The sequence below is a fragment of the Strongylocentrotus purpuratus genome, unplaced genomic scaffold (assembly GCF_000002235.5).
Source record: "Strongylocentrotus purpuratus isolate Spur 01 unplaced genomic scaffold, Spur_5.0 spur5_scaffold_6, whole genome shotgun sequence".
In the NCBI taxonomy this organism is placed as follows: Eukaryota; Metazoa; Echinodermata; class Echinoidea; order Camarodonta; family Strongylocentrotidae; genus Strongylocentrotus; species Strongylocentrotus purpuratus.
In genome coordinates this window covers 40,832,938-40,847,388 of record NW_022145612.1, presented here as the reverse complement: position 1 = coordinate 40,847,388, position 14,451 = coordinate 40,832,938, and the positions used below count along the sequence as shown (strand labels likewise).

At 38.2% G+C, this 14,451-nt stretch overlaps 1 protein-coding gene across 1 annotated transcript in view; it reads right to left on the bottom strand.

The window, feature by feature from the left end:
• LOC762390 (plexin-A4) overlaps positions 1-14,069 on the bottom strand; it is a 48,820-nt gene extending 34,751 nt beyond the window's left edge. The window contains exons 1-4 of the mRNA XM_031000005.1: positions 13,973-14,069; positions 11,836-13,103; positions 9,522-9,719; positions 7,724-7,855 (exon numbers count right to left, since the gene is read on the bottom strand). Of these exons, the coding sequence (XP_030855865.1) occupies positions 7,724-7,855; positions 9,522-9,719; positions 11,836-13,020 (1,515 nt within the window). The 5' untranslated portion in view covers positions 13,021-13,103; positions 13,973-14,069. The remainder of the gene's footprint in view (positions 1-7,723; positions 7,856-9,521; positions 9,720-11,835; positions 13,104-13,972) is intronic.
• Between the last annotated feature and the right edge of the window lie 382 nt (positions 14,070-14,451).

The window sequence follows — 14,451 nt, the reverse complement described above, 5'->3', positions numbered from 1 at the left end:
TTGTGTTCCAGCGAGTTTACAAAATGCCTTTAAACTTGTCTTGATCATCAAGCTAAAACGGGATTGAGAACCCACTCTTCCTGTCTTTCGTTCCCTCCCGAGGAAGGAACTGAAATAGCACGCTACCACAAACACGCAAGTCACCGAAAACAATTCAACTTTTCACCTTTCTTCGGGCCTCATTCTCCATTCTTATCTTACACAGCAGCAGCAGGCGTCATCATATAAAACAGAAAAAGGGGGGACTTGCACGCACGTACACAATTACAAACACATTATCAGCCCCTGCCAACTTCGTATCCTTTCTAAATCCACAGCTATAAATGTCTGCATATCACATTCACCAAACATTCAGCCACCGCTAGCTGACTAGAGCCAAATAGACGAAAAACAACCCTCTACCATTTCCACAAACTTAAGCGAGAGAAAAATTGTATACGGGGTTGGAAAAAGAATTGGAGAAGTAATAAGATTTGAAGAATTGCTAGGTTACAAGAAGGTTTGAAGGAGGTAAACAGTATCTCGGGTTTCTAGAAATGACTATGAAGTATTTGCTGATCAAATTGTGCTTAGTGTCAATAGTATCCTGCACCGATGAAACTTTATTCAAGAAATAGAGGTTCAGTAAAATTCTTAGAGTATGCGTGTGAAGTATGAAAGAGAGAGGAAGAGAAATATTAAAATTCATTAAAATCATTACGAGCAGAATACAAAAAAAGCATGACGGATCAAAGAGAGAAAATAAGGAAGGGGAAATGAAGATGAAAAGAGAAAGAGAGAGAGAGAGAGAGAGAGAGAGAGAGAGAGGCGGGAATGGATCTCATCAATATAACAATGTTACCACTACCTTTTTTGATAGCATAATTGAATGTTTAAATAACAAATCGTGATGAGTTTGGTGAGTTTGTGATGAGTTCGGTATGATAGAAGGTTCACTTTAAAACACCATGCATCTGTAAGACAGAAAGACGGGAGCTACAAATGTATCGATCATGATATTCATAGGACACCGACAAAGAGAAATTGATTTAGTACGACAATGAGGTGGATGAAAATGAGATTCTTTTCACTTTATTGATCATCAAAAGGCAAGGTACCTACTTAGCTAAATTTATGATGATATTGGTCACTTCCCAAATTAATCATAATAAAATGTAAGGTTAGGTTATTGCTTGCCATTGCTCTTGGAAAATGACCTACTCACTCCATATATGAAAAAGAAGCTTTTTACTAATGAAAAATTGATCTTCAATGGAAGTATTAAAATGACACTCACTTTCTAATGACCAATGGCTGGTTGGCTAGAAAGGGAATTCTACTACCAACTATCGTTATTAATTGATAAAGAAACCCTCTTTTCTTTCATTCCTGATTGATTTTATCTGCCAGAAGAGAATTATTTTGCTCTCAGCAAACCTTTTAGCAAAATATATAACTGCTGAATATCCCTATGTGCCCATGAAGGAGTCTGAAGGGTTGAAAGTATTGGATGTGTTATGTATGCTTTTATTCTTGTATGTGCCAAGTCAAAGAGTTCAAGGGATTATCTTTGGGTAATGTGATTGTCTATGATTGATACAATTATCAACTTGGTACTCTTTTAAGAGTTCTTGTACAAAAAGATGATTATTCTGTATGTCATTTACAGAAGGGACATAAAATTATGCAAAGGGAATAATTCCTCAAAAACTGATTAGTGCACAACTAGTTTTACCCATCTGAAGGGGGCGGGGGGGGGGGGGGGTGTAGCATGTGCAGACATGGTGTAACAGGTACTCTTGAGCATTTTGGGGGCCACAGGAGTGTCCTGGCACGATACCCGTCAGTCATGTACCACACTACACCAACTTATCAATCAACCGAGCCGGAGCATCATGGCAAGGTACGTTTTACCTGTTGGGTGTTCCTGCTATTAAGCTGGAAACTAATACCTCAGATGAACCCATTCACATGAGACACACCCGATCGGTTTGGTGTGTGAACATAGCGATCGATCGATTGAAACCTAGATGTGAACTAGCCTTGAAAGAATCTACAACCGATTGATTGACGGAGAGATGTTGAGAGAGTGAAGTTGAGCTGTAAGAGAGAAGTGATTGATACACTTCCAATCGATGGTACCATGTACCGTGAGATCAATGGCTTCATGTCTCTCTGATCAGCGGATCATGAAAGAATCTTCTCACCCATAATGCACCCTGCTTCTGGTATTACATGTTCATCCCGTGGTCTTTGCTGAAAACGATCTTCTCTAAATGTCAACTAACTTTCACTACACAGGCAACAGTTTCATGAAACTTTTTTCCATACAAGGAACAGGCTATATATCCTCTCTAGTTTATGTGATTTACATACTTGAAAGTTAAAAACAACTCTTTATTTTATGGACTGAAATGTTTCCTGCAAAACTGATTAACAATATCTACTTGAACATGATGAAGTATGAAATCTCTTCACATTCATCTGATATATGCCATTTCTGTTCAGTATGGCTAGTTGATTTGAAAGATCATTCTTATTTGGGGGCTGAAATTCATTTTGATTCTCTCCCATTGTTTTTAAACAAATAATAGTTCAGACTACATAGGCACTATCCACTTCTCAAAATATTCCATTGGAAAAGAAAGATGGTGATGCAATTGATCTCCCATATGAACCATTTCTTACGCAAATGAACATTTTGAGGCATGAATTGGAAAGTCATCCCTCCTGGTGATGCCGACAATTCAGAGCTCTTTTTCCTCTTTTTCTTCAAATAAAAAATGATCAATAAAACTGCTGCTGAATCATTCCATACCTCCCATGAATGAAAAGGGGAGCCATTTATTGCCATTTCAGATTTAACGACGGAGAGCTAGCGGCCGATTGTTTGGTCTGAATATAATCAATAACCAATCATTAATCAGGTCAAAATCAATGAACCGCAAAATCCGCTAGAATAGAAAGCAACTATGATCATGATTTGAAACAAAGCAATATTGTCCGCCTACATGTAAAATTAAAAAACTTCTGACTGTTATGTTGCTCTTCCTACTTTGTAGAGCATGCCCTGATCGGCCTTGACTTGTTTGCGTCTGTAGACCTGAAAGTAATTCACAACTTCCTTCATTACAGTCACAGTCTGGGCATACAAACGAGGGACTGAAATAATATCGTGCACCCCTCTTGAAACTGGAGCATTTATTTGTGCTCGATTCACCGATACTGAATGGAATAGTAGCGGTGAAATACTCTTTCTACAACACTTGAGACATTCACGGTTAAGTCAATCACCCATGTTGCTAAGATCAACACCAGAAATGTAGTTTCTGAAAACAACCTTTCCGAGGTTCTGTTGTGATCTCATAAACTGTAATATCCAAGAAGCAATTCTCGCTACCCTAAATAGGTACGAAAATCTCGAAATTCGCGAGACGAGGTAATTTTCACTCTCTCGGGTCGTCACTACAACTTCCGGTATAGAGTCCCATCCCGCTGGCGCTAGCGCCTGTGTTCGCTGTGCAGAGTTTTCACGCACGCTAAAATCGATGCCAATCAGTGTAATTTGTACAGATTATAATATGCAATGGAAAGCTTCGGGCAGAATTAGTGACTTTAGCACAAAAGGCCGTTAAACTATACCGTGAAAGAGAGGGTTGTGATCACGAACGCCTGCACAGGAAGCTGTAATGTCGAAAAGCTATCCCATAATGCAATGCGCGTTTTCAGGATTTTCCCCGGATCTCGGCAGAATCGCTATTTGGGGTAGCGAGAATTAATGTTGCCTTGTTTATTCTATGCAGTCTGCATCAATACTGGGAATATGCAAAAGAAAATATTTGTAAGTTTTTAATATTTGTTATTCAGGAAGGGTTGGGTAGAGTTTTTATCCGGTAAGATGAGCCAAACATGATGTTGTTTTGTAAAAAATCCAACAAAAATCAAGGGTGTGTAAAATAATCAATTCTTTTCATCTTGTAACATTGTAGGATAAATTGTTATTGTAGCTAAACAGGGGTTTGCACAAAGTTTTGAACGAAAAGCTAATAATTAATCAGAATTCAAACAAAAATTAATTAAAACAAATCTGGATCCACTGAGAGTGTAAGCAGCATACTGGATGGAAATCATATGAAAATAGGGCAGGGCTTAATCATTGATTATTCATTTGTTCTTTTATTTATTGTGTCATGGTAAAAATCAAACTGCTTAAGAGCGCTCAGATGGTAACGCTGTACAGGCCGACCTCGGTTAATTACTAGCAGAACCCAAACACATTGCACAATACACAACTATCCACATTGCCCCAAATCAGGTTATTTGTACGTTTCTAGATCAATTATTCTTCTCCTTGTCAATATACTCCTTTTGCGACAATGTTATTTTAGAATATACATATCTTCATACCATGTTTCATCTCAGCTGAAGGGTGAGGGGGAGTTTAGAGAGCTACAGTGGTATAATATTCTTCTCTGCCATTTGACATTTCCCAGACTAGAGACCACATTGTACATGTTCTATTAAAGGGCAATAATGCGACTGTAAGGGTCGATATAATGACATTCACAGTAGGTACGACAATACAAACGGCTTTGAATAGGAACCCCTTACAAGTTCATTTTACGCTCGATAAACTTTTTGCAGTGAATGATTCGTCAAAGGTCGATTGAGTACTGCTAACTCTTTTCAAATTAACCGCTAAACAGCAAAACATAATTTTTTTTTCTGGCCCACTTCCAATTATATCCTACCACATCTCTCTTTGCCAACTCCTTTGTGCCTAATATGAATTATTTTTTAGACTAGACCTACTTGAGACAAATAAACATGATTTCATATTTTTAGACGACAAAACAATTATAATGGTTTTGCTTGTCAACTCTTTTCCTGCTATTGAATTCTGCAAAAATAATAGAATGTTGTGCTGGATAAAAAAAAATCATAAAAAGCTCTTCAAGCAATATGGTTATCAATTTGTGTATCAAAAGAGCTTTCTTTCATCATATCCTTTTTTCCCCTCTTCACAAATAAATCATGATTTATGAATTGACGTTACAGATACAATTGATGTTTTTATTCAACAAGTATCAGATGTGTTTATATTTTTTCTGTATGTTTATGGACCAGCCAAAACAAATTATAAACACAATAAACCGATATTACATCATGTCGTATTAAATGGTACCTTTATACTAAAAATGACGGAACAAAAGAAAAAGAACTACATGTATATATATTGATACTTGGGTATAAAGTGACATGGATGAGGATACATCTACAGTACAATTGTTCTCTCTACCTAAATCTTTAAATGACTACAAATTCTCGTTTCTTAAAGAGGTTAAAATATTCAAGCAGGCTCTCCTAACACATTTCCTGCCGATATGCGATCAATTCTAATGATCTGAAGGCGTACATACGCCTTCCCGCTATCTTACTGCGAGTCTTTCTCACATCAAGCAGCTGTCCAACACACTCTATCCCCTTTCATTTCTGGGCTAGCTAGCTACCCTCAGCCGAGCGATAGAGTGTCGACTCTGTTTTGACTGTATAATAGCTAACGCACTCTCAACCCCTTTCTGACTGACTGGTCTACGACCTATGCAAACAAAATGCCTGAATATCTTACAGTCAACGTTCTAGCTTCATAAAAAAGAGAGTGGCGTGGCAGTTTGATAGATTGAGTGACATCTTTTAAATTACATCATTTTGAGATGCAGTGCATTTTGTTTAAACATCAGATAACTGGCAATTTCTAGCTATAGGTTTGCAAAGACTGCACACTACTTTAAGGACACGCATATGAAATCTAATATAGTTCAGATTTATTTCATTTCCGTGGATGACAAGCACGGAATGAGTTTTATATTCATAAACCATACCTTGTATATATACATCCAGGTCTGTATTAACCCACAATCTCCTCTAAATTTATTCATGATTTAAATCTCCCTCAAATCCTCCTCGACATAAACAACTTTCTCTGAACACTGCACATCATTTATTCGGTCCTTAGATTGGTGACCTATCTCACAAGCCAACAGCTTAACAAATCAAGCCGAGTGACATAGACGAGTCTCTGTACGCATCAATGGTAACCTCAAATGTAGACTCTTTCAAGATGCATCACTATCCGGAGCAAGGACGGAATCGATCTAAGACACCCGGTGAGCATCTCGAGACACCAGGACTGCGTCATTTGAATTGAGTACCCATCATGCTTAATCTAACGGAAAATTCCTTGTTGTTACAATAAGCATCAGAGTGGCGGCGGCATCTGCATTGCAGAGTTTCCAGAAGATGCAATATTTTCACATTTCTGAAACTTGCATGGGCAGCTGTATTGAGATTAATTCTTGGAATCCTTCAAGTATTTTGTAATATAAGTTGGAAACATAATTCCTTTCAACATTTCCATATCATTTGGTAAGTGAACAAAAAAAGAAAGGCAGAGGTAAGCTATTTACAGTGACTGAAGAAACTGTAGACAAAGTACTGAGAGTCACAACCAGAGGGGGCTAAAGACAAGTACTTTGCTACATTCTGATGCTTGTTTAAATGTTTTTTTTGCATATCACACCTTCATCCTTAATTACCGGAAACTAGCATTCTAAACCCAAGAATTGCTACACAGACAGAACCTGAAGAATTGAATATTCTTACTTAGCAATATCCACTGATGTTTCATTAATGTCAAGGCGTTCATATAATAAAAAATATCTTCACACCACAATAGTTTGAAATGAAACTAAATCTCTATTAGAGAGAGACTAACAAAAAAACATCAAAGGGTATGTCTGCCGAGCTCACAAGTCCTAATGCTCTAATAAAACCTACATTTGATCAAGCGTGAATGTCAACGGAGACGAGCGAACCATGCTAATTCCTTATCTTTTAATGCTCTCAAATGCCATAGACTGACAATCATTGCTGCAAATACCAAAGGGGCACATTGGCTATAAAAGCCTAGCTAGAACAAGAATGCTCCCAAGCCACCTTTTGATCAACTCATTCGGTCGGGTCGATAGAGGCACATTTAGGCTGTTTGTTGAACAAAACAAACAAAGAGGAATGATTCAAGACAGACACCACTTGAAGTAAAGAATGTAGCCTTTTTAGACAGTTAGTATTATTATCAAGGTAGTCAATCAGGATCACTCTATATCTCTACTGAACAGACGGAAGACATGTTCATGACTTTCTTGCACCTAGTGTCCTGACAGTGATCCAACAAAGGCTTGATCCTGCAACAATTGCTCCGAGCTTCGTTTCCTCAAAGGTATAGATTTAGGGTTGGAAATGGGTTTGCTTTATAGGTTTAGGGTTGGGGTTAAGATTCTAGGTACCATAGTGTTGGATCCATGGATGAAGTTGGGAATTTGAATACAGCGCCATTGTCAAAGGAGAACGTGTCCTACACAACCGTTTTGACAACAAAAAACATGTGGTCAAAATGAGGCGCGATAGCTCAGTTGGTAGAGCATTGGTCTTGTACTCCGGCGACCTGGATTAAAAACCAAGTTGATGAGCTAGTGCATTTTGGTAAGTCATTTATCCTCATTACCAGGTCTCTCGGAGAGGACCTAAAGCCATCGGTCCTCTAGTTGCTTACTAACAAGCATTTATGCTTTCTTAGCAGTCAGGTAAAATAACCACCACTACACAACAACCATTTTGACAACACACTTGTTTTACATCAACACTTTTTTATAAAAAATTCAGTCAGAAGTAAATAAGTGCTTACCTGTCTCTGGGTCATGACATACACATGTTCTTCATCCAAGCTAAGGAGGAGTCCATTCTGAACGATGGAGCTATCGGGAACAATCTGATGATCTATGCTCACACTCGCTTCGCTCTGAGAGGTAAGCATCAGCTGGAAAGTAAATGAGAAGGAGTTCAGACTTCAGTTAAAATAAAAAGCCTTGAAAACAACATACATATTGAATACGTTAAAGGGAGTGTAGCTTGGCAATTACTGGTTAACGCCATCTACCTCTTCTTTTGGACAACTGCACGTAAACGAAAGGACTTGATTAACGGTAGTCGGCAACTTAATCTCTATATAGTCAGCGTTCGCAAGAAACAGACCAAAGTTCTCCACACTCTTCAGTTTTTCGCGTATGTTGCACGCACGTGATTGCTGCGGTCGCGTCATCCATAGTTGTATTATACCAGAATGGCCCGGAGTCGGGCCACAGGAAAGACACGTAGTCTCGTCATGCTACACTCCCTTTAAGTATTAGTTGTACACACACTGTGAGAATGCTGGTAATATAGCATGATGCTTACTTCTCAAAGCACTTGCTGTGCCTTGAGAGGTATACAAGCATCAGCTGGAAAGTAAAATAAGGAGGAATTCAGACTTCAGTTTGATACAAAGCCTTGAAAACAATGGCCAGCCCCCAGAAATATAACTGGATAGATACAGATACGCTGTCTTGAAACAAATGAATTATGTATAATAAGCATGGTCAAAGTGAGTTCAACTTGAAAGGTTGCCCATGAATATTGTATTTAGAATCCAAGACCGAGGTGATATAAGCTCGTTTCATAGTCTAGTTCAGTCAGTTCAGAGGTGTTGATCAGTCAGTCAAAACTAATATGGGTTACATGTTTCATGCTAAAAGAACAATCAGTGAAGAATGACCAATGAAGAAAGAAGATTTCTGCTCAATGTGAGCCTAGATTATCACAATTACAAAATCCTTCATCGTATACTGTAAACGCTGTTATTTTCGCGTGATAAATTTTTCGCGCTAAGCGATCACAAACATGTTCGCCGGTTCTTAAATTCGCGTTGCATGCAATTCAGGCCGTTCAAAACACGCATAAGAAGTCATGCTTATATTTTCACGAGTTCTTAAATTACAGCTTGCCGATCTTACGCGAAATTCGCGAAAATTAATGTACCGCAAATATTTCCACGTTTACAGTATATCCCTTCCAGTAACAAAAATTATCTTTGACCCAAATAAATTCAAATTCTTGCAAGCAAATCTGGTGATTCTTTACCAGAGTGTGATGGCTGTTGTATGTTCCAGGTCATTTAGGTTGGAGTTGATTGCAAGCAATCATTGCTCTTAATGACATTTCACACATATCTTCAACCCGTGGCAATTAGATGTGATTTTCATGTTTAAGGATCTCGAACTGTAGCTCGCAACCACAAATCCTAGTCTAATCTAGCTTGCTGACTTCTACAAAATCTGTGTTGATCTGTTTAGAGAGTTTTGTTTCGTTGTATTGCAATGCATATTTCACTACTCCAGGCAGCCATGTTAACATGCATGCAATTATTCCCAAAAAGTATTCATCTCTGTGATAAAAAAATGCTGAATAAAGAGCATTTTCAAACCCCTTTTCTACTGGGTCTCTCTTAAGAAGTTGACAATAATTTGTTTGTCATGAGGTTTGTTTCAGGTTTGGCCAAAGACCTTTAGTCTGGTGAGATTCAGACTGGTGTTGGTTCTGAGCCACAGCACTACATGGCTCAAAAGTCTTTTAGAAATAAATAGTAAATAAAATAAAAAACTAGAAACCTTTCTCAGGTGTCCAGAGTCGTCGCCCACAAAGATGGCCGATTCCTGCGGCTTGTGAGAGACTGCAATGGCGGTGAAAAGGTTGGCGTTGTCGACGTGCATCGCTTGAGCTATGATAGGACTTTCAGTACCTCCCATTGGTCCAATGAAATCTAGGGTGTGGCAGTAGTTACGCCCTTGACGGTCCATCTGTGCAACCTTTAAACAAAGACGTAAGAACATTAGAAGCCATAGCAACAAGGAAGCATGGTTTGTACATTACCTACAAATTGCAAAACAAATCACTCACATTAATGAAAAATTAACGTCTTCCGTAGGATGGGCAGGAAATCCTGCTCTTAAACTAAGAGCAGGACTGGTTGGTCTAAGACAAACAATTGTCTTTTCTTGTCCTAAGAGAAACAAGTACTCATTATCAAGTGTGTTCTCTTGGAAGATATTCTATGCTTAATTTTCTTAAAGTTGATACTCTAAGCAAATAAATGTCCCTTAATTTGTTACCTACGGCAAGTATATGTTATTTTTAAGTTTTTCAATTACTTAGTATATCACAGAAAAATTCTGTCTACTCGAAATCCTCAATTGAAATGTCTAAAATATCCGCCTCTCTTTGCATAGAAAATCAGTCACGACGCTGGTCTACTATTTATGACCTCACGTCCGGGAGAGAGTATATTCACGTACCCGGATGTTCCATAGCAAACATGTGCAGAGTGATACGATTTTCTGCATATTTTTGTTTCAAAGGCTGAAAAGTCTAATAAATCATAATTCTATGTACAATTCTTTACCTTCCCCTAGTACTTCATAGTATTAATATCAATTCCCCTTTTAAAAATTATGACATATACATGCCAACGATGTGCTATTAGTCGATATTTTCACCATGTAATTTTTGTTTTGGTGTTGAAATCGGCCCAGGCACGGAGTGAACAGTAGCTGTCTACCCATGCACAGTTCATTACCATACACTGCAGCGATCTCCCGATGGTTTCTTCTTCCTTTTTCCCATGTCTTTCGCCTTCCTTGGCCCTGAACATCCTTCATCTACCAATTCTGACACCGGTAGTCAGGAGCAAGTCTTTGTTAGTTGTTTTTCTTAGCTGGCAACGTCACTTTCATTCTCTTGCAATTGCCGATAAACATATAACTATAGCGCACGTACGTTCCATCACAAGCAAGCAGCGCCTAGAGCAGCGGCTTGGTCTTACCTCCCGATTCTGCTCGCTCCACGAACGTTCATGCAAGAGCCGCATCACTCGCCAAAATATTATAGAGGAAGCGCGCTTGCATGATCTCGTTCAAGTTTGATATTTTACAACATAAAATGTTTAACTGGTACTGTATCCTTTTTTGAGGCAATCACACACATCTATGATAAGTACTATCATAGTTCTAGACCTATTCGTTTTACAAAACTGCTCATGTACATCTGATGACAATAATTTATAATGCATCCGCCTATTCATAAGTGCACGATTTAACTTTAATTCCTAAGCAGTAAACTCGTCTTAAATCTCTACCAAATAGGTGAATATGAGGATATAAAAAGAAATCAGCGACTGGAAAATGTTGCTTCGTTATTCTTCATTCAAATGAAAACAGAAAATCCATCAAATATACTCCTTAACAACAACAAATCTAAGCTCTGACAGGATAGCATTTACGTAGGGATATCACTGCCATTCACTCTCACTGAGCCCATGACTCCCGTTCGTGACGTCACGGATAGAGGCCCGACTCTACGTGCACTTCCGGGTTTCAGACTTAGATATTTTGGTAGAGTTTACTCAAATAAATTCATTATTCTAAACTTGTTTTGTCGGGTGGACACCATTTGGTGTTATTATGGGGGTTAAAAGCTTTCTATTTATGTAATTATCTCAGTATTTGGGATTGTCTTAGAGTATCAGCTTTAAAGGAACAGAGAAAACAAGTTAGGATTAATACATTAACCGATTTTCAAAATTCAAGAAGAACAAGTGAAAACGAAGTTAAGTGATGTCCACTTTCTTTTGACCCAAAACCATTACTTTTGAAACCCCACAATAACTAAGTAATCTTCAAACATGAAGAAGTTTACTCTAAAACCAGAAACGTTAGCGTGCATGGAATGTTGCCAATTTTGTGAGTGGTTCAGATTGGCGAAAGTTTCACGCCATGAAATGTTTAAATTTCATATCACACAACACTAATCTTTTGTAATTTGCACAAATATCTTGCAGCGAAAATGGCTGTCCTTTGACAATTCATAACAAGTTTCATGTTGCAAAAGTTTCTGATTTGACAGTAGTACGGAAGTTGCTATAGTTACCAGTAACGTAGGGCTTTTTCCAACTGCTGTACAAGCCACACTCTTATACCATTCCATCTGCGTGTCTGATTGATGTCCATTCACGCATTCACGTCTTCTATTGAAGAAAGCTTGATTCAGATCGGACACCAGGTACATACAAACAGCAGACTTCCTCTGGGGTTCACGATCATGCTCCAGCGACTGAGCAAACGTGACAAAGAGGGCGTCCTGGTTCTGCCACGGTTCCCCGCCCTCTTTCCCGGCCTTTGCGATGTAAGCCGATTGCGCAATGTTGTAGTTTACGCCTCCCGACCGACATTCTAACGGTAGCTCTATGTAGGAGAGTAGATTGATGTCTCGTTGGCATATCCTGATGAGTTTTGTGTAGTATTGCACTTCTCTGGGTAGGGTACGATGATTCCATGGCTGAATGCCTACAAAGTAGCTGAAATTACCGCTCGGGAACCCATATACGTAGGTGATATTAAAGCCATTAGGCGACTCAGACACCGTCTCCGCTGGAATCACGATCTGACTCACTGCCCGAAACCCCGTCTTCAGAACCGAAAACAGATTCGCTGAAGGACTCTCCGGCAATGACCGGACAGACACCGTTGGCACATTATTGTCTATCCAATCAGCGCTGGACGTCGCTGTATACAACACACTGGCTCTGTCCTCTGGACCTCTAGATATAAACCCCACTGAAGTACCTATCCTGGTGTTAGCTGCTATCTCCTCCGAGGTATTATTACCCAGAGGCGAGAAATCGTCTAAACTACGAACCTGACATGTGCCCTGGTAGACACTCCCACACGTGATTAACCTATCGTTATCAACTAATAGAATTTTGATGATATTGTTCGTATCCTCCCTGCTGAACTCTTTCGTCGTGCACTGCCCTGGTGGAGGAAAACACGTAGGATGATCAAACACGGGTCCTGTATCTCTATGAGTCTCTTCTTCTAGATCGCTATTCAGCTTATATAATCTATTAACTGAACCCACATACAGGGTGTTCGTTGTACGGTCCAGAGTCATTTTTTGTAACGAGATGTCGGTGTTACCGGGAAAGTTCTCCTCGGTGAAATGGACATAGCTGAAGACCGACGATGCGGTCATGAGTAGAATGTGAAGATGAACTAGAATGCTTGGTAGGCACATGGTCTTTGATGTTATGCAATGTCTTTTCTCTCCGCCCATGTTTGTTGTTGGGGGTGTTTAGCAGCTTGATGCAGCTTCCTGTGTGTCTTGTCAATGACCGTCTTCCATCAAAGATCCATGATCTATTAAAAAGAACAAAAATAAAACAGTTGTTATGATTAAAGGTACTTCAGACTATTCAAATGGTACAAGACAAGAATGATATAGTAGCAATGAAATGAATATAGGCTTCAAGATAGTCATGAAAATAATGGATCACAGTCCATTAACAAATTAAAGATAATAAATGCTGGTTTCCTCCAATCTTTTTCTCAAAGTTTTCAAAATGGATGTAGATTATCTTATAAATCTAATACTAGAATCCAATCATTTAGATTTAAACTTTTCAATATGTTTTATTATTTTCAATTGAAATAATGTTCATTTCAACCACATTTTTTTTCTTCCCGTCTTTATTGATTTTTTTGAAAATTGCATTATTCGTCACAAAAGGCAGGTCCAAAAATATTAATACTTTTATTTACTTGTTCAGAGGTCTTAAAAATACACTCATAAAAAAAAAAAGTAGAGGTCTAATGTATACTCTATAGTAACCAAACAATAAAATTCAAGGTCTTTTATGAAGCATGTGCTACTTCCATTAGGGAAAATATAATTGGCTAAAAAGTTTAAAAGAAAAAAGAAAAACAGAAATGACAAGTACAACAGCATCTGTAAATCAGCTTTTTTCCAACACTGACTTTGCTGAGTTTCTACGACAATGACATGCACTCAATAAATTTCTCTTCACACAAATCGTGACATTTTCGTTGATTAATATGCACTATAAAACAACTCCTGTGGTATGAGCTTAATTTCATTAATTTTCATTTTTCAATCAACATTCATAAGAGATCTATAAAAGTACACATGGTACAGACGATACATGCATTCATATGTATTTTTCAACAAGATCCATATAGAATATAGAAAAATACACCTTTGATAACACCTGTAGTTTTTTTAAAAGACCAGGGGCATGACAGCAGCACATACCTCCAACTTTGCATGCCAATAACCTGTGGACTTCTCTGCCTGTTAAAAAAATCACCATTTTAGCCATCAGAGGACAACATAGGAGACTGCAAAACAAACTGTAATTGTAGCTAGACATCCTCAAAATCGAGGCATCGACCATCACTCAATAATTAATTAGTCTGATAACCAACTCCCTGCAATTTCATTTTCATTTTTGAGGTATCAGGTAAGTGCTTTTTTATTCTTAGTTTCTGTTCTTTCATATTTTTTTTCTTGTTGTCATTTTGGAGTAGAATTACCTTTTTTTAAACTCTATAAATACTTGCAATAAAAAATAACATGATTTGCAATGCCTGCAACATCACTGCTGCACTGCATTTTACAATACATATTCCTCGATTTTCCAACATAAAAAAAACAAAAACTACTTATTCCCTTAGGTATTGTGTCACC